This window comes from Podarcis cretensis, assembly GCF_951804945.1.
Source record: "Podarcis cretensis genome assembly, chromosome: 3".
In the NCBI taxonomy this organism is placed as follows: Eukaryota; Metazoa; Chordata; class Lepidosauria; order Squamata; family Lacertidae; genus Podarcis; species Podarcis cretensis.
In genome coordinates, this window is record NC_137172.1 from 31,678,694 (window position 1) to 31,703,024 (window position 24,331).

Sequence of the window (24,331 nt, forward strand, 5' to 3'; positions counted from 1 at the left end):
GCCCAGTATAATGGGGATGCAGTGGGCTACCAGAGGAGGAATGAAGCACCCCATGCTGCCTCCACTTCTAGGCTGGGGGTGGGGTCTGTGTTTCCTTGCTGCCCAGCTCAGAAATACAGTGGACTGCTAGAAGAGGGTCATCTGCCAGCTCACTCATTTGTCTGGGAGAAATGCTAGGTTACCTATGGAGACCATATGAGGAGGGCTTGATGAGGAGGGCAAGACTGATTTATTCCATTTTATTTACTTCCAATAACATTCATAAGCCAGCAGCTCATTAAAACCATATATAAGGAAGGTGTACCATAAAATCAATGAACCATCGTAAAAAAGCAAGATCATAAAATACAAAACAAATTACCAACAGTGAATGTTATTAGGTCTCTTAAAAAGGTTTCCATCAAGCGATGGAATATCAAGAGTCGTGGGTGCTAGCTTCATTTCAATAGGAACGGTGTTCCAAATAACTGGTGCCACTGCACGACAAGCCTTTGTTCTCATAGAGACTAAATGAAGACTGATACCCTGAGTTTCCATTCCCTTTCAAGCTGGTAATGAACATCTGTGAATCACATAACTAATACCAGCTATAGATGTACAGCACCTCCAGAAGTCATTAAACTCAGTTATGCACTTACGATTTCAGAACTTCGCATTAAGCAACAGTCCCAAGATTTCTGCCTTGAACCAAAAACCTAAATATTTAAATTCATTTGGGCACATGTACAATAACCTGATGTCTTTAGGTCTAAGGAGGTTGCTTTAATATTCCCTTTCTGTATGCATGAGGGGCGAGGAACCTGTGGCCCTACAGATGTTGCTGGACTTTCAGCTCTCTTCAGCTCCAGCCTGCACAGCCAATAGTCAGCGATGATGGGAGCTGCAGTCAAACAACATCTGGAAGGCCACGGGAGTCCCTCTGCCTGCTTTGCAGTCCTTCAAGCTCTTAGGTAGTTTGTTTGAAATACATTCAGGCAGGCACTGGAATTTGTAATGGTCACTACAGTGGTACCTCTGGTTAAGAACTTAATTCGTTCCGGAGGTCCGTTCTTAACCTGAAACTGTTCTTAACCTGAGGTACCACTTTAGCTAATGGGGCCTCCCGCTGCCGTCACGTGGCCACAGCGTGATTTCTGTTCTCTTCCTGGGGCAAAGTTCTTAACCTGAGGTACTACTTCCAGGTTAGCAGAGTCTGTAACCTGAAGTGTTTGTAACCCGAGGTGTTTGTAACCATTATGTTTTAAACTGTATTATGTACACTATATACTAACAGAGGTGCTGAACTTGGTTTCTAAACCAGTTCAAACCTTGAGGTAGTTGACATATAAAAATAGTTCTAATATAGAGTTGCTTTCCCCCACAAATGACAAACATCAATGTGGGGCAGGGCAGGCTAGGCTCCACCCCTGGTTTATCCAAAATGAACTCCACAATGCATGGGGGGGGTTCCCCTATGGACATTGTAATGAAAATACATAGGTGAGGAGCGGAGCTTGCCACCACAATGCCACTTTCCCACTGGAGGTGTCCGCGCATTGCGCATTTGATGGGCAATGAAGGCCCAAAGAGGCCACCATCTTTCACTGACTCAATACTGATATTGTACAGGAGATAGGCTTAAGAAGGAGTAACCACCTCTGTTAAGATATGAAAAGGTCACAATGGAAAACATAGCTATCTCATGTTTCAGTTTAAGCCTATGCACTCACACTGCTTTTCAGTGCCAGGTTTTTAATGCATATTATTGTTATCCAACATGCATATGTATCCCCTACTTTTGTTATAAGATACTATGGTTTGATGCGTCATTTTCCAAACCAGCTTCACAGTGATTGGAGTCCCTGAGCCATTTCTAATTCGTCTCTAGCCAAGGTGTGAACACCTTTCTTTAGGGTGTACACATCCTCGTTCCATGAATGCCCACTGGTGTGTACACAAACAGAAATGGACTGGACACTAATTAGGCTGTGCTGATGTGAATAGCTAGTCAGGAAAGAGGTTTGAGAACTTCACTGTGCTCTAAGGCAGTAATGCAATTGGCAATATGTTTTCAGGTCTATGGGCAAAGTAGTGGATCCCGCCCCTCTTAACTAAGCAACTCAATGATTAACAATCCTTCAACCAACAAAAGCTTACATAGTTGGAACTCACATAATTGTTACGATAAACATGCAAACTTCCTTCAATTTCAGTCCAGTGTGTGCAAGATTCATCAGATGCAGCATACTGATCTATGGAAAGTCTTGGCAGTGAAGGAGGAAATGGCACGAAGATCTTCAGAGTGCTCACACAGTCTTCTCAGTGCAGGATTTGCCTCGCTCATGTAGAGAGATTAGGGCTCAATGTGTTTAAGGAACAGTATGACACATTTCTCTGACTGGCGGCCATTTCAATGGCCTGGTAGTTAGAATTGCCAACTAAGAAATGGTAATAACTTTCATTTCCAATGTCTTTGATTTCTTCCTCCTGAGTTTCTTCTTCTTCTTCTTCTGTTTTTTTTTTACTTCCTTCTTCCTCAGTATTTGGTGAGAAAGTGCATTTAGAAACCATTCCACATCTTGGGGGTCTTCAGGCCACCTCAAGTATTGACCCCTTTGCAAAAACACTCTGACTGGTTGATACTTCATAAGCTGATATTGCGAAAGTGATCCAGCCACCACCATTATGAGGACATCTTTCAGGTCACAAAAATACCGACTCTGAGCAAAATTAAAAGCTTCGACGCACCAGCCATCCTTGAGAAACTGCTTTGTCACTACGCAAATTGTTTTCCTACAGTTCCAAATGGCATCACGAATGTTGGTGATGTGATCCTCTCCTGGCAAGAAATCTCGCTCTTCAAAGCAGAGAGCAAATTTGTTTTTATCAGAATACTGGATGTCTAGGTGCCTTATCAAGGAGTTCTGGACCCACTCAAAATCCTTGCTGCTGTAGCACATGTAGGCATCGTATCTATAGGTCTCTTCCTCCAACGCTGGCTGTTGCTCCTTCAAGAATACTCTTACCACGGTCTTATACCAAATGAAGCAGGTTCCTCTAAAGCGAGCAAAAACAATCACCACCGTTAGGAACATTGTCACAGCAACGGTGGTAAAAATGAAGAGCGACAACTGCAGAGGCTCCAATATCTTGTCTTCATTGCAATCATCAACATTAAACTCATGAAGGCTTTTGCCAGCAAGATCAGGGGGTCCAAAACAAAACCTTTCATCTGGTGACCCAGCTAAGGTGACATTGGTTTGGTTCAGCCACACAATTAGGTCACTTAAGAGGCAATTACAGTAAAATCTGTTATAGGTGATATCCAGATTGTCCAGAGTTGCAAAGAGCTGAGGATCTGGATAAAGCAGCTGGTTCGAGGATAAGTCAAGTTTCCTGAGGCTCACAGGAAAAGCACTGTGAGAAATGTAAGTTAAGAGGTTTGAAGCCAAGTTAAGCCTAACCAGTGATACCAGGCCATCAAAGATGCCCTCTGGAAGGAAACTAAGGTAGTTATTATTGAGATGCAGGACCTGAAGCTTGGACAACGCCTTGAACACATCCAAGCACAAACTTCTCTCCCACACAAGCTTCAACATATTGTCTCCAAGATCCAAGTAGAGCAACTGGTTGTCTTCTGCTATATTGTTGTACCTGTAGCAGTAGGAGAAGCGATTATTTCTTAACAAAATATACTGGATATCTGGATATTGGAGAAGTTCATAGAGGTCTCCCAGATTGTCCATCCTGTTTCCTCCCATGTCAACATATGTTGAATTTATAGCCACTATTTTGCTGTGGTCTCCAGACTGTATCCGGTTGCTACCTAAAAAAGCATAGCTGAGACTTGGGAGTGTTAAGATTACTTTTAGAGCATTGTCACTGAGGTCCACAGTGTGAAGGTTTGGCAAGCCTTTAAATGGAGCCCTATCAATCACCCCAATATGATTGTGTTGCAGAGCTATAACACGCACATTTAGAAGACCTTCAAAAGTGTAATCCAAGAGTTCTCCCAGCAGATTGTACGACAGGTCTAGGTGTTGTAGGTTCCAGAGACCAAAGAATACTTCTTTTTGAATTTTATTTATGTTATTTGAGTTGAGATCCAGCAATTCCAGATCACCAAGATATTGAAATACACGTGGGTTAAGAGAAAAGATAAAGCCATGTGAAATATTAAGCAGGCGAAGGCCACTCTGGGCCAGACCTGCAAATGTATTGTTGTTTGGGTCTGGCATGTTATTAAAGCCAAATGATGAGCCCATGGTGTGAGGCGATATCTTCAAACCCGTAAGTGGTGTTCCCTGAATAGCTGCACAAAATTGCTGGGTTGTTCTTATACCCCAGCCATTGCTACCAACATCCAGCGTATCGAAGACAATGTTTTTGAAAGGATTGCCACAAGTTGCCCAGTCTTGAGAATCTTCTTTAAACAAACCATTAGAATTAAGATTCAACAATGTGAAAGCTTTTCCTTGAAAGCTGTAGAGATCTCCCTCACATATGGTTTCAATGCGGTTTAATTTCAAGTTCAGAAGTGTTAACTTTTGCATGTTGCGCAATGAAGGGTGAGGGTGAAGCCTAGTGATCTTATTGAATGCAAGCTCCAGATATTCCAGAGAGACCAAATCTTTAAAGTAATCCTTTTCCAGAATGGATTCGTTAAGATCATTATAGTATAGCAGAAGGTTACTTAACTTCCCCAGCCCCCTGAAAGCCTGTGGATCCAGCACAATCATTTTATTGTAAGCTAAATCCAGTTGATGAAGATTTGGCAAATTCCTAAAAGCATTTTCTCCTACTGTGACAGGAGAGACCAGCTGGCTTCCAAGTGAGAGAACCGTCAATGTCTCCAGCAGTGGGAAGGATGTGGCATTCACTTGCTGGATGAAATTGAAATTTAGGGAGAGTAAAACAATGCCTTCAGGCAGAGGGGGAACCTGTGTGAAGTTGCACCACTCGTAGTTCACAAGCCTGCCTGTGACGGCACACCGAGGATCTGCATTTATTTCTCTGTATGCAAATGTCAGTCCAATGAGAAATAGTAGGTGACCATGAAGCATTGTGCTCTTGTCCTAGAGGAGAGAAAAACAGCATTGTAATTCACACAGGACTACAGAAGGCTGGGCTAAACAGCACACAGAGTTTGCTTTACCAGAACTAACCAAAGGCTCTTCTAGCTCAAAAGCCTATTTCCAACAGAGGCCACCCACATGCCCCTGAGCTCATTATTTAATTTAAAGGGATTTGTACAGTTCTTGCTCATCAAAGCCCCTGTGCAATTTAAACAGAATAATCAGGGTATAAAGTTTATAGAGCACTCTCTGCTGTTGATGATCGGAGGGATGAGATCTCAAGATGGGAGCTTCTATTTAGTCACTATAGCCAATAACTCAGGCGCTGGGGGAACCAATGGCTTTCAAGATATTGTTGGACTCCCAACTCCTAGCCAGCAAAGGCAGTGGTCTGAGATGATGGAGCTGGGGGTCCATCAACAGCTGGAGACCACCTGTCCAATATATCAGGGATGGGGAACCTCAGGCCAGGTTCCAAATGCAGATCTCCAGGCCTATCCAACTGGTTTCCCCCACCCCCCACATGCCCCAGCCCAGCCACGCCACCCTTTTGCCTGGCTGGAATGCATTTTTTAGCTTAGGACCTGCAAGGACTCTGTTCCTTGACCATGAGTAGCAAGTAACTTCTTTCTACCAGTTTCAGTTGTAGCAATACAGTGGTACCTCACGTTACAGATGCTTCAGGTTACAGACGCTTCAGGTTACAGATTCCGCTAACCCAGAAATAGTACCTTGGGTTAAGAACTTTGCTTCAAGATGAGAACAGAAATCGCATGGTGGTGGCATGGAGGCAGCGGGAGGCCCCATTAGCTAAAGTGGTACCTCAGGTTAAGAACGGTTTCAGGTTAAGAACAGACCTCCAGAACGAATTAAGTTCTTAACCCGAGTACCACCGTAGTTTGTTGCACAGTAGCTGGGCTGAGGGGAAGAACACAACAAAGAGGCTGAAGGACTCAATGTCTTCCTGATAAGGAAGGGTTGGTTGGGATCCTGGGCGTCCCACACCCATGATAGTTGTTATCTCTTTTCAGTTCATTATGAGTTGTTTGCACAAGCTTCTCACCTGCACAAGCTACATGTTTATGGCAGGGTATAAATCCAGCAACAGATAATATAGAGCTGAATAATTAAACGGGACTGAAAATAATTAGCACTGCTACCACACAATGTTACAGGCTCCTTTCCTTTGCTATTAAGGTTGCCCTTTTTACTGTGCAAAGATGGATTTAACAATGTACTACCCTAATCTGCTGGGAGAAATTATTCTTTTCATGTTTCCTATCCCTGTGATACTGCCTGGGCCAGAAGAAGCCCAATATATATTAAGTGGAATATTAATAAAAAAAATGAAGGATGAGTAAATGAATCATTGGCAGCTATGGCCACATTCACACCAAATACCCTTAAAGTATCATGGAAGCACTTTAAATTGCCACGGAGAAATGATCCTGCAACACTTCTGGAGTGCTTAAAGCAGCCTTGCCCAACCTTGTGCACTCCAGAGATCCTGGACCTTGTATGTTAGTACACTGGTACCTCGGGTTACATACACTTCAGGTTACAGACTCCGCTAACCCAGAAATAGTGCTTCAGGTTAAGAACTTTGCTTCAGGATGAGAACAGAAATCGTGCGGCTGCGGCGGCAGGAGGCCTCATTAGCTAAAGTGGTGCTTCAGGTTAAGAACAGTTTCAGGTTAAGAACGGACCTCCGGAACAAATTAAGTTCTTAACCCGAGGTACCACTGTACCAACACCTTGAACTTGTCCCAGTAGCAGTTTGGTAGCCAGTGCAAATCATGCAAGCGGGATGTTTATATGCTGGTGTTAGTTTGTCCCAACAAGCAACCTAGTCATGTTCTGCACCAGCTGCAAAACTCCTGACCAACCCTCAAGGGTAGCCCCACACTGAATGCATTGCAATAATCCAACCATGAGGTCACCAATGCATGAACAACTGTGCTCAAGCTATCTTGGACGACACTGCTTTCAGCATTCCAGCAGTGCTCAAGATGACCCTTTGGGCTAGTGGTTTGAAGGCTAAGAGGACCCTGCTACTGAAACAAGCTTCCCACCAAGGATGTGAATTGTGGAAGAAACACCACTGTGGTTGATCCCGTGTATATGGATGTGGGCCTTTCAACCAAGGATAGCAAACGTAGTGCCCTCCAGATGTTGCAGTCTACAAACTCCCACCAGCCTTCTCAATGGTGAGAACATAAGAGAAGCCATCCTGGTTCCTGTAGTCCAGCGCTATGTTCTCACAATAGCCAATCAGATGCCTATGCCCAAAGCAGGATCTGAGCATAGGTGGGTGATTGGGGTTGTCCTTCACAACATCAGGAGGACACCACGGCAACAACCTCTGCTTTAAACATTAAAGCCATCATCATGGGTTGAACCTACAGAAAGAGGCTCCTCATAACATGTAAATGGGCATGTTAAGTTTGTGCAGAACACTGTCGTTTGCCAGCACGGGAAGAGCCAGTTTTGTTTTTTAAGAGTTTACTGAGATTATAGCTGGAATAATTTTTTTGTCCCCTTCAGCATTATTGTGTTCAAAGTTAATAAGCATAAACTGCTGTGGAACCGAAATCCCTGCAAGCCATCCCATAAATGTATGCTTTTAGGGGGAGCAGGGAGGAGAACTGGGCCATGGGCCAGTAATTAACAAATAGGCCAGTGCCATGAATTATTGATACAGAATTAACTGAACTGCTGCATTCACAGAATGGGCTGCCAGCATCTTGCACAGACTGCATTTGTAACTGGATTTGTAACTGGCTGACTGACCGAACCCAAAGGGTGCTCATCAATGGTTCCTCTTCATCCTGGAGAAGGGTGACTAGTGGGGTGCCACAGGGTTCTGTCTTGGGCCCGGTCTTATTCAACATCTTTATCAACGACTTGGATGATGGACTCAAGGGCATCCTGATCAAATTTGCAGATGACACCAAACTGGGAGGGGTGGCTAACACCCCAGAGGACAGGATCACACTTCAAAACGACCTTGACAGATTAGAGAACTGGGCCAAAACAAACAAGATGAATTTTAACAGGGAGAAATGTAAAGTATTGCACTTGGGCAAAAAAAATGAGAGGCACAAATACAAGATGGGTGACACCTGGCTTGAAAGCAGTACATGTGAAAAGGATCTAGGAGTCTTGGTTGACCACAAACTTGACATGAGCCAACAGTGTGATGCGGCAGCTAAAAAAGCCAATGCAATTCTGGGCTGCATCAATAGGACTATAGCATCTAGATCAAGGGAAGTAATAGTGCCACTGTATTCTGCTCTGGTCAGACCTCACCTGGAGTACTGTGTCCAGTTCTGGGCACCACAGTTCAAGAAGAACACTGACAAACTGAAACGTGTCCAGAGGAGGGCAACCAAAATGGTCAAAGGCCTGGAAACGATGCCTTATGAGGAACGGCTAAGGGAGCTGGGAATGTTTAGCCTGGAGAAGAGGAGGTTAAGGGGTGATATGATAGCCATGTTCAAATATATAAAAGGATGTCACATAGAGGAGGGAGAAAGGTTGTTTTCTGCTTCTCCAGAGAAGCGGACATGGAGCAATGGTTCCAAACTACAAGAAAGAAGATTCCACCTAAACATTAGGAAGAACTTCCTGACAGTAAGAGCTGTTCGACAGTGGAATTTGCTGCCAAGGCGTGTGGTGGAGTCTCCTTCTTTGGAGGTCTTTCAGCAGAGGCTTGACAACCATATGTCAGGAGTGCTCTGATGGTGTATCCTGCTTGGCAGGGGGTTGGACTCGATGGCCCTTGTGGTCTCTTCCAACTCTATGATTCTATGATTCTATTCTATGCTTTTTGCAAAAGGTTTTCTGCTGGGCAAATGCTTGTGTTGTTGTAGTTTAATTACTAGAAATGTTTGCAGTCTTTAGAAGCGGTACAGATATCACTTAAGAGTTTATATTTGTGACAAAATAAAGAGCAACCTGCCTTTTTTACTGCTAATCTGGATGACATATTTGGAATGGCTCTAACCCCAGATCAGGTTTAATCTAAAGCCACCAGCAGCACAGAGAAGGGTTTTGGGGAATGTGTGGGCAAACCAATTGCACACCAGTCACTTCATTGTCCATTTTGGCTATTAAAAACCTGACAGCAGAACTTCCCTCTCCTTTTATTTATTTTTTACAGGGACTTCCATTTCTCCAATGCGCAAATTCCATTCATCCCCAGTCAACATGCCAATGCAGTGATGATGGAAAATGTAACCCAGATGGCACCTGAAAGGCTACATTTCCTCCTTATAAGCTGCAAAATAAAAGGAGGATATCCCAACAGCCTAAAAAGCATAAATTGTCAACCTCATCATATTAAAAAAACCCAAGAGTTTACTGCCCCAAGCTCATTTTAAAAAGAAACTATGGACAAGGTGATTCGCTGACAACTGCAATTTCTGGATGCATATCAGATGGGTTAATGGAGGTTGAACACATGAACTCAGTAAAGGCTGTTATTCTTCCACCCTGACTGGAAGATGATGGTGACTCAGGAACTATTAGTTAATAAGGAAGACAGACTACTGCAACACACTGAACAAGGGGCTGCTCACAATGACTGTTCAGAAGCCTCAGCCAGTGCAGAATGCAGTAGCAAACACAGTGGGGAAGGCTGTGACAAATATATTATATTGTCGCGTCAAATCTGCATTGGCTGCCAGTGTGCATCCAATTACAATTCAAGATGCTGGTTGTTAGCTAATATTATGCATAGCCCAATGATAGCACTACCTGTGTTTGGTTTTCTTTGGATGGAGGTCATTGGTGCTTTGCAATATTTGTGTTTATTTACAAATATACAAGTTACAAATATATATGGTGGTCTCACCCACATGGCTTCTTCTTGTGCAAGCAGGAGGCCTCCACCTACAGATTCAGCAGTCTCTGTGTGAAATGAGGCTGCCCATCAACACTCACTCACCTTTGATGTACATCCTTAATGTACATGCTGTTCTTGGCAAGGCTTCCATACCAGACTTGAAATACAAGATTCCTTGTCCCCCAGTGAAAATATTATTAATGGAAGTACAGCCTCAAAGAACAAAGAGAGCCAACAGTGCCCTCCAGATGTTGATGGATTACAATTCCCATCATCCCTGATGGTCAACAACATTGGTGGTGGTGGTGGGATTATCACCTTGGCTCAAAAGCATCAAGCTGAAGAGCTAGATGTGGTCGAAAGCATTTCTACAGTGCCATAAATTAGCGACACTGAACAAACCACAGATGCACACAAAGAGGAACTTGGGCATACTGCTGAGCTTGTAAAAACTGACCTGCACTGCTTGCACAACACACAACCAGAATCAAGCTGTTCTAAGCCAACAGTGACTTCAGCTTTACCCCCTCCCTGCCCCCACCGGAGAGCTGGGAAGCATGTGTAACTGGGTGTCTGCCCAGTTCCTTCCCTTTCACCAACTCTATCTTCCATGGCTTAAGCAACAGCAGGAATCAAACATGTCCTTTTTGCACGGGCATTTTGAATGGGGATGGGTAAAAAAAGAAAAGAAAAGCAGCCTCAGGAGGTTGGGTTTTGAACAAAGGAGTGGCAGCATAGTGTGGGGATGTGTGCATGTGCACCCACCAAGACTTATCCTGACAGCTCTTCTGCTCAAAATAGTTCCCTACCCAGCTGGTTCCCCTGCAGATCTGAGATGTGTAGAGGTGCCTCCCTATTTGTGCATGATCGATATGTGTATGATGTTTTCAGCACCGCAAGGGGACGGGGCAGGGGCAGAACGAGGTGGGGTGGGCTTACGCACATCCTGCTAATGCACCCTGTGCCTCGGAATGTAATCGCTGCGTAAATAGGAAGTTGCCTGTATTACACTTGTAAATGTGCATCTGGAAAAGAAGCTGCAGGGAATTTTGAGCAGAAAAGCAGCTAGTAGGGAAAGGGTTAAGCATTCCTCCTCTCCTTCTCCTTAACCCACTGTCATTACTCTCTTCAAAATCTTTGCATTCCAGCATGCTTTTCAGTTAAAAAAACAAAAACATCATCATCATCATCATTATTATTATTATTAGAATTTATATACCGCCCTGTACCCAGAGGTCTCAGGGTGGTTCAGACTAGTAATTACTTGTCCCTGATTCTTAAAACAGTCTCACCACAGACTATAGCAAATACAGAATACTGTTTGCAACCAAAAGACAATATTATAACCAAACCAATATATTGATGCCATCCTTTCCGATATCAAAGATGTAATGAGACTTAACATTATATATATTCTTGGTGCCTCGGACTGAGTTAGACTGTTTCCATTCCAAAAAGAAAATAAACATGGGGTGGGGAAGGGAATTTATTTTTCCCCACCCCGTAAGATTCAAAGTGGTTTACCAAAAAGAAAATACAAAAAAAATACCAGCAAGAAAAATTAACAACAATTTAAAACCATTTTGCCTAATTACTACTTGATCTTGTTACTAAAATTGGTCTGGGTTCTGGACATGCCCGTGATCTTGCTCAGTGACTTGCAAATGCAGAGACAGAAAAAGGGGAGGAGGGAGAGGTAGAGAAATTAAATGCCATATTCAAACACACCAGTTTGTGTTATTGTATCTGATTAACATTTAGTCCCCATCCTTCCTAATATAGCTTCATACAAATCATGAGCAAATTGAGCAATTAAATGAGCTATGTAACTTGTACTATTTTCTGAAACAGTAAAGCTGTCATATAGTATTTAAGAATTTATACAGTTATATAGCTCATATTCTTAAGTAGTGGAAAGGTTCCGTTTAGCTATATCACAGCATGTTTTATGGTGATAACTTTAACCTTAGGCAAGCACCCTTGCAATCCTGTTTTAGATGCCTGCTGAAACTTTTCCAGGCACATAATTTAGCTACATATACTTGTTTTTAATGGTTGCTGGTCTATGTAACTGATTTTTCTCCCTCCCTCTCTCTCTCTCTTTCTACGCCACTTAGCAGTTGTTTGATTCAGGTGTTTATAAATGAATCTCAAACAAAGAACAAGTAAATTAGCGCGCACTTTTGCTGAAGAGAAATAGCCAGTGTAGAAGTCAGAAACCTGATCTCAAAGATCCACTGAGAGCAACCTTTTAATTGTCCAGAAATATAGTCCAGCCTGATCTAAAGGCTTAAGGAGTGTGGTAAATATCAACCCCTACTAATCTTACCCATCTGTACAACAATCCTATGCTGTAGTTCAAAGTGGGGAATCCCAGGCTTGTGACATGATTGTGGCCCTCTGTGCCTCTCAATCTGGCCCTTCAGACTCTCTCCAGCCACACTACCTCCCCCAGTTGCACCCCTCAGCAGCTCTGCTTCACAATTTTGCCTGACTGGAGAAGAGAGGTGTATTTTTTTGCTCGCTTTTGCCTGTGGCCCTGCCCACTACTGATTTGTGGCCTATGGAAAAGTTGCCCAGAAGAGGAATGCAGTACTTAAACCAAGAAAGATTACTCACCCCGATGTTGATCCACTGCTGCTCCTGTTTCCATACAGGGAATCGGCTACTACTGCTTTGGGTGGGGCTAAGGTTCCCCCAGTTAATAGGTGACCTTTCAGCCAGTGGATTGTATCTGCCCCTAGCAAACAGGAGGACCATTTGCCCTGCTCCCACAAATACTGGCAAGAATACACAGCTCACATTGCAACAGTCAAGGTCCAGCCAGGCCCTACGTTCTCATTCCCCACTAAAGAGAAAAGTATTAAAGCAGGCATAGGCAAACTCCAGCCCTCCAGATGTTTGGGACTACAATTCCCATCAACCCTGACCACTGGTCCTGTTAGCTAGGGATGATGAGAATTGCAGTCCCAAACATCTGGAGGGCTGGAGTTTGCCTATGCCTGTATTAAAGGCACCTTATCATCCTTCTGAGATTAAAAAAAATAAAATCCAGTGTGACTCAGAGAACAGTTTCCTTTTTTTAACAGGAATGTGACATGTTTAAAAGGGATCTATCAATGGGGACACTTTATGCACACAATATGAGTCAAATGGGTTTCCTATCTAAAATATTCCAGAGATTTAGCAAACTTCAAGCTGATGATTTGATTTGGGAGTGAGGGTGGTTTGAATTGGAAAGGACTGGATCCTACACTATTAGTAAAGGCATGTCAAAATTGCATTAAAGGGAAATGCAATACATTGTAAGGGAAACTTCAGTTTCTACACTTGATTAATAAATTTGGTTTGAAGGACATAGGGTCAGAATGCATCCAGCACACCACAGTTTTACTCCCCCCCCCCCAGTACATACAAGTCATTCAAGGCTGGATAGTGTACGGCTCTGGAACTGATTTTGAGAGTTCACCAGAACATAGGGGGGCTGCAAGGGAGAAGAGAGGAGGAAAAAGTTCTGTTCTGCTAGTGCACATCTCTTGCATTGGATAACATCCCATATTTGGGGCTTTAAATACTTAAAGTCCAAACATGCCCCGTCTCTGTGTGCAGGTGTGATTTGAGCTCCAAGCCTTAAATTAAACATTTTAAAGAAATCAGATAGTTGCTATGCCTTCAAGAGCTAAGAATACAGCACGTTTTTGTCTAGCTTTGCAAAAGAAAATATTTATATTATGCAAGGAAGATGATCCAGGATTAGCGGCACCAAAGGTAATAGCTGACGAGATTAAAAACACTCACACAACAATGAACACTCATGGTACTCTAGCTATTCCAGATTACATGTATTTTATACTTAGGGGCTGTCACCCAATTACAGTAATTGTGGTCAACCAAACAACAAGATGGGATACAAAATATCCAGTTATTTTTTCATATGAGTAAAACACTAGTTTTCAAGTGAAAAACATTCAAATTGTTGCAAACCACCCTAAGTGGTGTATGAAAATAAGAAGGGCTGGGGGAAATGTTACAAATAGTAATAAAATTGTTCTATTTTAAAGGAGCAACATTGCAGTCATTAAGATTGAGAAAATATGCTTGAAAATGAGTCAGCAATGAACTTCCAAGTGCTAGGGTTGAGTAAAATTCCAAGGCTTCACCAAAATCCTTTCTCTTCCCTTGACTAACAAACACAGAAGTGATTTGAAAGCATGAGAAAATTCTGACCGATTGATAATGCAATAAAAATTGCCTGACACTGATACCTATCTGGAATGGTTTACTCAGACACTGAATTTGTATTGTTCCTTGTTCTCACTGACAAACCCATCTGAACACTTCCCCTTTAATAAACATGTTGAACAATACTAGGAAGTTGTCTTAAGGATGTAATATGGAACACCCAAAAGAAACAAGTTACTGTCTTTCTTTTTCATCAGCTGCAAAGGTGTTACCCGTATTATTGTAACTTGTTGAAATTCTGGTTAGTAAGTTCGTTCTGTACATTACTCAATTACAGTTTCCTCTGTAACGGAAGCAGAATGAACAACAGCTGCTCCTTGCCCAAGTGTTCCCCTTAAGCTAAATTCATTGGCAAAGCACATCAATACAAGGTAAGCTAAGGTATAACTTTAGGACACAAACCAAGGAAACATGAGATCAAGGGAAGGATTCACATAAGGACTCCTGTCAGCATAGGAAAAGACTTCTGCTACAGGGCTTTTCCACGCTCCTCCCCAGCACACACCTGGTGCACCCTAAAATAGGATTCAAGGAAGTTAGGTGAACCCCCAGAACAGCATGCAGAGGAGAGACGGTCATTCCACCTGGAAAGCTGCAAGGATGAGACATTCACCATAGCACAAAGTTAAATTTCACCCTGAGTGAATCTTACCATCTGTGATGGAAATATCCTATAACTGACTGTAGAGATGTCTACAGAGATGTCTGTAGACAATCCTATAATGGTACTCATTACTTGGACACTACTCATCTCTCCTGAGCTTTCTAAAGCCATGTATGCACACTGGGATTTAGAAAAAGAAAGCAGTAGTACCCACCCTAATCTAGCTAAAAGATACATACATGAATTGCACGCATTTGAAAATCATTCGTAACATCAAAAAGCTGGTGGGGCTGATACAGCATTACTGCTGATCATTAATTGATGAGATTAGGCATGCACAGCCTCAGCCACTGAACATCTGCACCACTGGATTGGGGGTCCTAGCTAAGACTGAAATCTGGATGCAAGGCTGGTACATTTATTTCTGTAGTGGGGAACTTCAGGCCCAGGGGTCTTAGCTATATCCTGGCTGGACTACTCTACATGGGACTGCCTGAACACTTTTAAATGTTCAGACGCTTCAGCTGGTCCAGACTGCTGCAGTTGGACTGATGACTCGGGCCACTTACAGGGAGCATATTTCTCCCTTGTTAACTTAACTGGCTACTGGTCTGTTTCTGGGCACAATTCAAAGTGCTGGTCATGACCTATGAAGGCCCATATGGCTTGGGCCCAGGCTGCCTGAAAGGCTATATCTCCCTGCCTGGGTGCTAAGATCCTCAGGTGAGCACCTTCTCTTGGATCCATAGGCATCAAAAGCACAGTTGGTGGTGAAACGAGAGAGAGCCTTTTCTGTGGCTGTTCCCATTTAGTGGAATTCCCACCCAAGAGAGGCTGGATTGGCTCTGTCTTTGCTGTCCTTCTGCCAGCAGGCTAGCAACTTCCTATTCAGACAAGACTTTGATAATTCAGGAGCAGATAATGCCACTCACTGGGCTGCTGTTAGGGCAAACTGCATTTTAACTGCTAGCATTTTAACGTGTTTTGGTGTGCTTTAATTATTGCTTTTCAGTAGTGTGTTTTTATTAACTTTGTATTTTACAACGTTGTTCTTAAATGTGGTGAGCTGCCTTGGATTCCCATGTGGGAGAAAGGTGGGATATAAATATATTAGATGAATAAATATAAATAATAAATAAATATCTGTCTGGTCCTCAGAACTCTTTGCAGGCCACACTCCTCACTGACCCACTTTGCACCCTGGTCTTTTTGTCTGGATGGAATGTGTCCTTGAACTCTGATCATGCCTAGTTTGGATGGCGGACAGAGAGGAGTCTGTAGAAACTAGTACACTGTACAAAGGTAGTGTTTTCATGCCCCCATCCACATTTGACTCTGGCCTCACCCACCTCTGTCAAGTGCCTCTCAGGTGGCTGTCCATAAGAGAAGGTGGCTCAGGAGTCTGAACCCTGCTTAACCTCTTGAACTTGTGCTAGTAACTTAGGTCCTCAGCATAAGAGAAGAGAAGGCTAATATTTTCCTATTTTAGGGGACATGAAGAACCACTGGTCAAAAGCTTGAATAATGGGTTTAAACAAAATCTACTGGATGTCAGAGTCTACAGTAGAGATGCTGGGGTTGCACATATTAACGCCCTGCTCCCAATCTCCAAAAAGGTTTGAAAGATGACCTTTCAGTATCAAGCTGCATCTACAGAAGAACATTCAGTTCTCTAGCCATTCGTATGCATTCTTCCACACTCCCAAAGGCTGCATAAATCATCCTTCTCTTAGAAGCCAGCAAGAAAGAACAATCCAGCAACTTTAACTTCTGCAATTCTCAGTTTACTGTGATGAGCCAGCAAGATAAGATTTGCTTCCCTTTCATGTTTTGATCAGAAACTTCCATATAGCAGAGGTAGGGAACCTGTGGCCTTCCAGTTGTTGTTGGACTTCAGATGTTGTCTCATCAAACCCAGCCAGCATGACCAAGGGCCAGGGATGGTGGGAATTAGGCTCCAACGACATATGGAGAGACATAGGTTTCTCAATCTTGAAAGCCAATATTACCACCCTCCCCTGTGTGGGAACAGATATTGCATGCAATGGAAAAAAAGATGAAAAAGTAAAACCAGACAAATAATTACAAAATGCTAAGACCTACAGAACTATGAAAAAACAAACAGCTTAAAGTAAACACAAGAATAGATTAAACGGTTTCCAATATTTACATGCACATGAATTATTGTCGACCAGTGTAATAGCCTCTACCAATAACATTATATAAACAAATGCAACAGACAACCACCAAAAAGACCAGACTCTGCCTTGTGCCTTGCTTACTCTAACACACCTTTCTTTCTTTCTTTCTTTCTTTCTTTCTTTCTTTCTTTCTTTCTCTTTTTGTCCCAAACAGCTGCAGGGTCTGCGATCTGCTTCAGTGGGAAACTGGCATCAGGTGAGCAGGGAGCAGCTTCTTGCATCTGACATTTTCTCTCACTAAACACCACCACCCTCCCCGCCTTTTCCCTCATGCAGAAAAAAGATAACAGGTCTTTGCATCACTTTCCTCATGGGGAAAGATTCAGGTAGGTAGCCACGTTGGTCTGACGCAGTCAATATATATATAAAAATAAAATTGTCCAGCAGCACCTTAGAGACCAACTGAATTTCTTCTTGGTATAAGCTTTCATGTGCATGCACACTTCTTCAGATACACTGAAACAGAAGTCATCAGACCCTTATATATAGTGGGAGGGTGGGGTGGGGTTTTTCTAAGGAGGGTAGTAGGAATCAATGGGTGATTGACTCAATGGGGAAAAAGAGCAGCTTGGGGTAGTGACAGTCGATTTTAAAGGGAAGTCTGTTAAGAAATCTCTCTACTTCAGCAGCTGTCCACACCTTTTGCAGCTGATGTAGGTAAAAAAATAAAAATAAATCACCAGTAACTTAAACAACTAGTGGTGTTTGGCCTGAAGTCCATCCAGCAACCCAGGTTGGTCGATATGTATGGTATTGTTTAAGATGGAGCAAAATTTGATATAAAAATAACAACTTTGAAGACACTGTTCCAACAGTCATGGAACACGAGGCAAGTCCTCTTGTGGATCAGGAATTGGTTAAGCAGCAGGAAAAACAAAGTAGGAATAAATGGACAGTTCTCTGAATGAAGAGACGTAGAAAGTGGAATCAACCAAGAATCAGTATTGGGACCTGTGCTTTTTAACTTATTGATAAACAAGTTAGGGGTGAGCAGTGAGGGTGGCCAAATTTGCTGATGATACTAAATTGCTCAGGGTTGTTAAAACAAAAAGAGATTGTGGAGAGCTCCAAAAGGACCTCTCCCAACTGAGTGAATGGATGGTAAAATGACAGGTTCAATTCAATGTAAACAAATGACCAGGAACAAGATATTGGGGTTGTAGTAGAGAGCTTGATGAAGAAGCTAACATGGCTGATGAGAAAATGACAAATACCATGCTACGAATCAGTAGCATAAAACTGTTGCTATCATAATGCTGCTATGCAAACCTATAGTGCAACCACATTTGGAATACTGTGTAGTGTGTGCATTTCTTTCCCCCTCACCTCAAAAAGGATATTGTAGAGTTAGAAAAGGTTCAGAAAAGGGCAATCCAAATGATCAAGAAGATGAAGTAACTTCCCCTGTGAGGAAAGGTTGCAGCGTTTGGGGCTTTTTAGAAAAGATCAGATAAAAGGTTAAGAGAAAAGAGCTTTCCAAATTATACATGGCATGGAGAAGGGGGATAGTAAAACTCTCTCTCGTATAACGCTAGAACTCGTGGCCATCCAATGAAGCTGAACGCTGGAAGATTCGAGTGTTACGAAATCCTTAAGTTTATATTTACCAATGGGCAACCAATTTTGCAATCTAAGGCAGAAGCGTTCTACTTAAATCATTGCGGCCATTTCCCTTCACAGTACGGTTACCAAATCTTGCTTAAAACAGCAGGCTGTTCTTAAACAGCATTTTACTACGCCCCCAACACCTCCATGTTCCTTCCCTAAACTAGGGGCACCAAAAGGTGAAGTATGGCTTAAGTGCTAAGGAAATATGCAGCATCTTGCTCCCATCCCAGATACGTAGCCCAGCACAGACAGATGGGGGGAGGGGATGAGCTCCAATTCAGGGGTGCTTTCTTCATTTCACTTCATGCATTCCTCTCAGAGTTAAGCTCTTTCGCTCTCCCGCCATGTGCTCTGAAGCACTTTTGGTGATGAAACTTCACATGGAAATACAGTGGTACCTCTGGTTAAGAACTTAATTTGTTCTGGTGGTCCGTTCTTAACCTGAAACTGTTCTTAACCTGAGTTACCACTTTAGCTACTGGGGCCTCCCGCTGCCGCCGCCGTGTGATTTCTGTTCTCATCCCGAAGCAAAGTTCTTAACCCGAGGTACTATTTCTGGGTCAGCGGAGTCTGTAACCTGAAGCGTCTGTAACCTGAGGTACCACTGTACACTTTAAACATGCTCAGAGGCCCTAGCTCATTTGGCCCTCCCGAGACTAAGGCTGTCTCTCAAGGAGGAGGAATAGCAGCTTACCTTGGGTTGCTTCCTATATTCCTTCCCGGGCTCTGCGTCCCATGACAGAAGGGAGAAAAGTGAAGAGGAGGTGACCACGGCCGCAAGCAGAGACTCTGTGGCAGAGGCGGGGAGAAGGCGTCCCTCCAAGCCAGACGTTTCCTAGCTTACGCCTCGCCCACCCACTGCCACCCGCACACCTTTCGAGGACCAGCGAGGAGTCCGACGGAACAGGTGCCTCGCGCTGCCCTACCTGGACGCACCTGGATGCAAAGCAGGCACCCGACGCGACCACTGAGCAAGGGGAGGGGCAGAAGCTGCCTAGGCAGAGACCCCTCCTCCCTAACGAACCATGCAGGGCTTCCTCCCACCCCCCACTGTCCCGTGGCCAACTAGTTCCGCCCAAGAGGGTGGCAAAAGCCGCGCGCCCCCTCAGAGAAGCGACCAAACGGTGCCTGTGCGCCTAACTCTCCAGGCATGGTCGCTCCTCCTCGACCCTCCTGAGGACTAGCTACGTGCGCTTGCTGCATTCAGCCCCCTCTTTCGTCACAGGGCCAGTGCAGGGCAGAGGCGCCGCCCTCTTCCTTGAATCTTCCCCTCGTTAATCCTTCCGCCGCTCAGCAAACTGGAAGTGTAGAAATAGGAAAGGCGCCTGTTTTTCGAGCCTGTAGGGGACTCTGTTTTTTTTTAGCAGAGAAGACGCTCTCTACGTGTCCGGGAGCCGCGTCGACTGCGCGGCCGCTTTCCGGGCCCATCCTCCCTGAGAGCTTATAGTTCGCGTCGCAGGAAAAGAAAGCCACCCTGGTGGGTTTGCACAAGGCAGGAAGGCTTAACACTGCCACAAAAGAACTGCCCCAACTTTTAAGGAAGGCGGTGGACCGGGTGAGCGGCCCACGCTTTCTCTGTATATCCACACTGCAGCGAGGATCCTCGCAATGGATCCTCTGCGCAGCCCTGACAGGAAATCGTGCGCTTCTCCAGGCAGTCAGGGAACAACAAATTCCAAAGGGCGAAATTCAGGTGCTGTTGGGGCTCCTGCAGAAAGTCGTCCTAAGGCCAGCTGAGGTGTCCTGGAGATCACTGAAATTGCCTATTCTCCCAGTATACCTTTGAAACACATTCCAAGCACATTCCTTTCCCCCCAAAGAATTCTGGGCACTGTAGTTTAAGGGTTGCTGGGAACTGTAATTGAGAGGTGTGAACTACTGTACATCGCTCAGAATTATTTGAGGAGAAAGATTGTGCTTCGAATATACAGTGATACCTCGGATTAAGTACTTAATTCGTTCTGGAGGTCCGTTCTTAACCTGAAACTGTTCTTAACCTGAAGCACCACTTTAGCTAATGGGGCCTCCAGCTGCCGCCGCACTGCCGAAGCACGATTTCTGTTCTCATCCTGAAGCAAAGTTCTTAACCCGAGGTACCGTTTCTGGGTTAGTGGAGTCTGTAACCTGAAGCGTATATAACCCGAGGTACCACTGTATTATTAGAAGTCCAGTGAGTATGCATCCAAAGGATTGCATGCTCTATAAAATCTCTAACATGTTCCCAGCATCTTCTTTCTTCTTTGGCGATCACTCATAGCCGAGAGATTGTCTTCCATAAACAAGGTTTTAACAATGAGTCCGTAGGTGACTGTGGAGGCCAATTCTGGACCTGATTATCATCTTCCAAAGCAACTACAGTACTCTAACTCCCAGCATAGGTTTCTACCAACAAGGGTGGATTATTTCACACACCTGCCAATATAAGGATTTGATTAGCTGTGATTCCTGCACTGGGGTGGGTTTTGATGGATTGGTTATTTAATTTTTATACTGCTTAATATATTTTTAAAAATCTGTAAGCATTGCACAGAAAAGTGAAGCAACAACAGACACCTTAAACAAAATAATACAAAAATGCACCGTTACTTATAAAAATGCACCCCATACATTTAAGAGCATGTTTAAAACTCTTTGTGTCCCCCAAAGAATCCTGACAGTTGTAGTCAGTTGGGAATTGTAGCCCTTTGAAGGGTAAACTACAGTTGCCAGGATTCTTGTGTGGAGTGCTTTACATTTATGGTATACACAACAGCATCAGCAAAGGCACAATATGGAAATTAAAAGACCCTAGACCTACTCAACAAGCTCAGCAGGAGGAAATGGGACTTTGACAACAATTCATGCATTAACCACCCAATTGGTTGTGATGTCCTTCTTCCTCCACAACTCTTTAAGAAAACATGGAGCAACATTGCTAGATTTAGACCCTAGATCTTATCTGCTGTCCTTTTAAAGCTGCACAATTAAAACAGCTACAATCCAGATTCATAAGAACAAGTAATGAAAAACAGCAGAATTTGTTTTAAGAGAGATGGCTTTTGTTGGGGATGTTCTGGGATATCAAGTTTTAAGGCAATACTCAACCTTATACTTTTTTTACTTATTAAATATGTCAAAATAAACTAAAATATGTATGATTCATTGTAAAGTAACTGAATGTTTAAAAAAGGATTCGTGTTTGACATCCGTAGAGAGGTTGGTGTATATGCATTTGCATCAAGCATGTTTAGGAACCTGTATAAAGGCTCCTACTAATGTGGATGAATTACCGGTTTTTCCTCAAAATCTAAGCATAAATATGGGGAAAGCAAACTACTTGGAAGAGGAGCTAATTCGTAGAAGGAGCTGGTTCTCCCTTTGAAATGCCAGCCTTTACAGTTGGCTTGGTCTTTACTCATCAGTCATCTTTATTATTATTTAATATGACATTAAGCAGTAAAATGCTCCTCTAAGTGGTATAGAAGAGCCAGTCCAATAATGCACACTCTACACATGAAAGGAAAAAAGGGGACAGAGTAGGGAAGACCAGGGCTGGCCTAAGCTATTTTGCTGCATGAGGCGAAGGTAAAGATGGCACCCCCATCCATTTCAAGATGGTGACCCCTACTTTTCCATATATGCCACACTTGAAGGCTGGGAAAGCTGAGTAGCACACACAGATATATCCTCCAACACCTTGCTGCCACTCACCTCTTACTCCAGCATCTGCTGCCTGAGCCAGTTGCCTCACTGTCTAACGGTAGGACTGGCCCTGAAGTAGTAGTAACCCACATTTCCGCCAACCAGCTTCCAGATAGAAACTAATTTAGTTCTTTAAAAGCTGGCTCTTGATAGGGGCTGACACGTATTGTCTTCTTCCAGGTCATATGCTGAGTGTCAGACTGATGTGGAAAGTCTGCAATCAGGCTTTCCTTCATTTTAAAGAAGGTACAGGGCTGGGGGGCCGGGCCTGGACCAGGGACTAGTGGTGTGGGAATCTACCCCATATTTTCCCTATACTGTTTTCCAGATTTAAAATTCCCACCCATCTCACAAAGCTGTTTGCCCTTTGAGAGGAAACATTCACTTACCATATAGGCCAGGGGTTCCCAAAGTGATGCCCTCGGTGATATTCAACTCCAACTCCCATGAGCCCTAGCAAGCACAGCCAGTGGTCATGGGTGTTGGGAGTTGTAGTGCAGCAATATCTGGAGGGCACCACATGGGTTACCGCTGATATAGGTAGAGAAGCTATATAAACCAGTGATTTTCAAAGAATGAGGCTGAGATTTTGGTGATTTGGTCAGAGTGGAGGGAACGCCTTTGGGAGGTTATGGACTCCTTCCTTGGAGGTTTTTAAGCAGAGTTTGGATAGCCATCTGTCATGCATGCTTTAGTTGAGATTCCCCCATTGCAGGGGCTTGGACTAGATGATCCCTGGGATCCCTTCCAACTCTTATGATTCTGTAATTATAAGCCTCACCTTCTGCAGTTAACAGTAGTGTAGTTTTTCTGAGACAGTATTCTAGCAGACCAAGAAAGGGGTGGCTGTAGCGTTTTCATAGATATTGAGCAATCTGATACAGAGTGTTATAAGAATTTTAAGGTCATATTTATACAGTGGTGCCTTGCAAGACGAAAAGAATCCGTTCCGCGAGTCTCTTCGTCTAGCGGTTTTTTCGTCTTGCGAAGCAACCGTATTAGCGGCTTAGCGCTATTAGCGGCTTAGCGGCTTAGAAATAAGGGGGGGGAGCGAAAAAAATCGCAAGACTCGCAAGACGTTTTCGTCTTGCGAAGCAAGCCCATAGGGAAATTCGTCTTGCGAAGCGCCTCAAAAACGGAAAACCCTTTCGTCTAGCGGGTTTTTCGTCTTGCGAGGCATTCGTCTTGCGGGGCACCACTGTATATAAAAAAATGTTCATAACTGTATATATAAACCACATGTCTGAAACCCCCCAGATTAGGTCCTGAACAAATTGACCTCAAATATTTCTCTGCAAGGTCAAAGTGGGAAACCTCCCCATTGTCTCTTTCCTCACAAATCCTGTCTTAAGGGCACATTCAAGATATGAACAGGGTGTGAGCCTATGACCTGTTACCTAGATTCAAGAATTAAGTAGTTATAATAAGAAAAGAGTGGCCAGAACCCAGATAATGCAATCAGGTAACTTGCCAAACAAGAGATAAACAGCGTACTCAGATGTCTGTTGTAGACCGCCTTTTCTGTGATGTAGGTATGATGTATCTGGGGGGTGGTCTTGGGCTACACCCCTTCTGTGATGTATGTATGATGTTTCTGGGGGTGGTCTTAGACTCCAGGGCGGGCAATTTAAAATGTCTATATAAGGGCAGGCACACCTTTGTTCTGGGTCCTCCTCCCTTCTCCTGTGTGTGGGGGAGCACCCTGTTGCAACAGTTAATAAAGATCTGCTTTGCTTCTCAATATTCTCTGGTTGGCCTCTGTTATTTCCTCCTACCGACAAAGAACCTAAAAAGAGGACTCTATACGGGCTCTTGGGTACCTCATAAGGGAAAAAGAGCAGTTTATTTTTCTTATAACAAGAGCTTTACTTCTGGAGGAATCCAAAAGAAGAAAAAGAGTTCTAAACTTGCCCTTTATCTCACTACTGAAGTTTATAAAAACACTGAAATTTGCATGCACTGTGGACTACGAAAGAAGAACTTGACACCTCTATATTCACCCTGACAACTCTATATTTACTTTATATCTAATTGCATTTACTTGTTGATAAGACATTTTGTTGGATGTTTTACAAAAAAGGATATTATTTCTTTG

At 43.6% G+C, this 24,331-nt stretch overlaps 1 protein-coding gene across 2 annotated transcripts; it reads right to left on the reverse strand.

The window, feature by feature from the left end:
- Positions 1–223: 223 nt before the first annotated feature.
- On the reverse strand, positions 224–20,274 carry TLR5 (toll like receptor 5). Of its 2 annotated transcripts, none has more exons than XM_079969206.1 (2): positions 19,250–20,274; positions 224–5,054 (listed from the first exon to the last, which is right to left on the reverse strand). In XM_079969206.1, exon 2 carries the CDS (start codon positions 5,040–5,042, stop codon positions 2,418–2,420), a length of 2,625 nt encoding a protein of 874 aa, XP_079825332.1. In that variant the 5' UTR covers positions 5,043–5,054; positions 19,250–20,274; the 3' UTR covers positions 224–2,417. The 2 variants fall into 2 exon arrangements, with proteins under 2 accessions (XP_079825332.1, XP_079825333.1); XM_079969207.1 differs by lacking the exon at positions 19,250–20,274 and adding an exon at positions 12,230–12,372.
- Between the last annotated feature and the right edge of the window lie 4,057 nt (positions 20,275–24,331).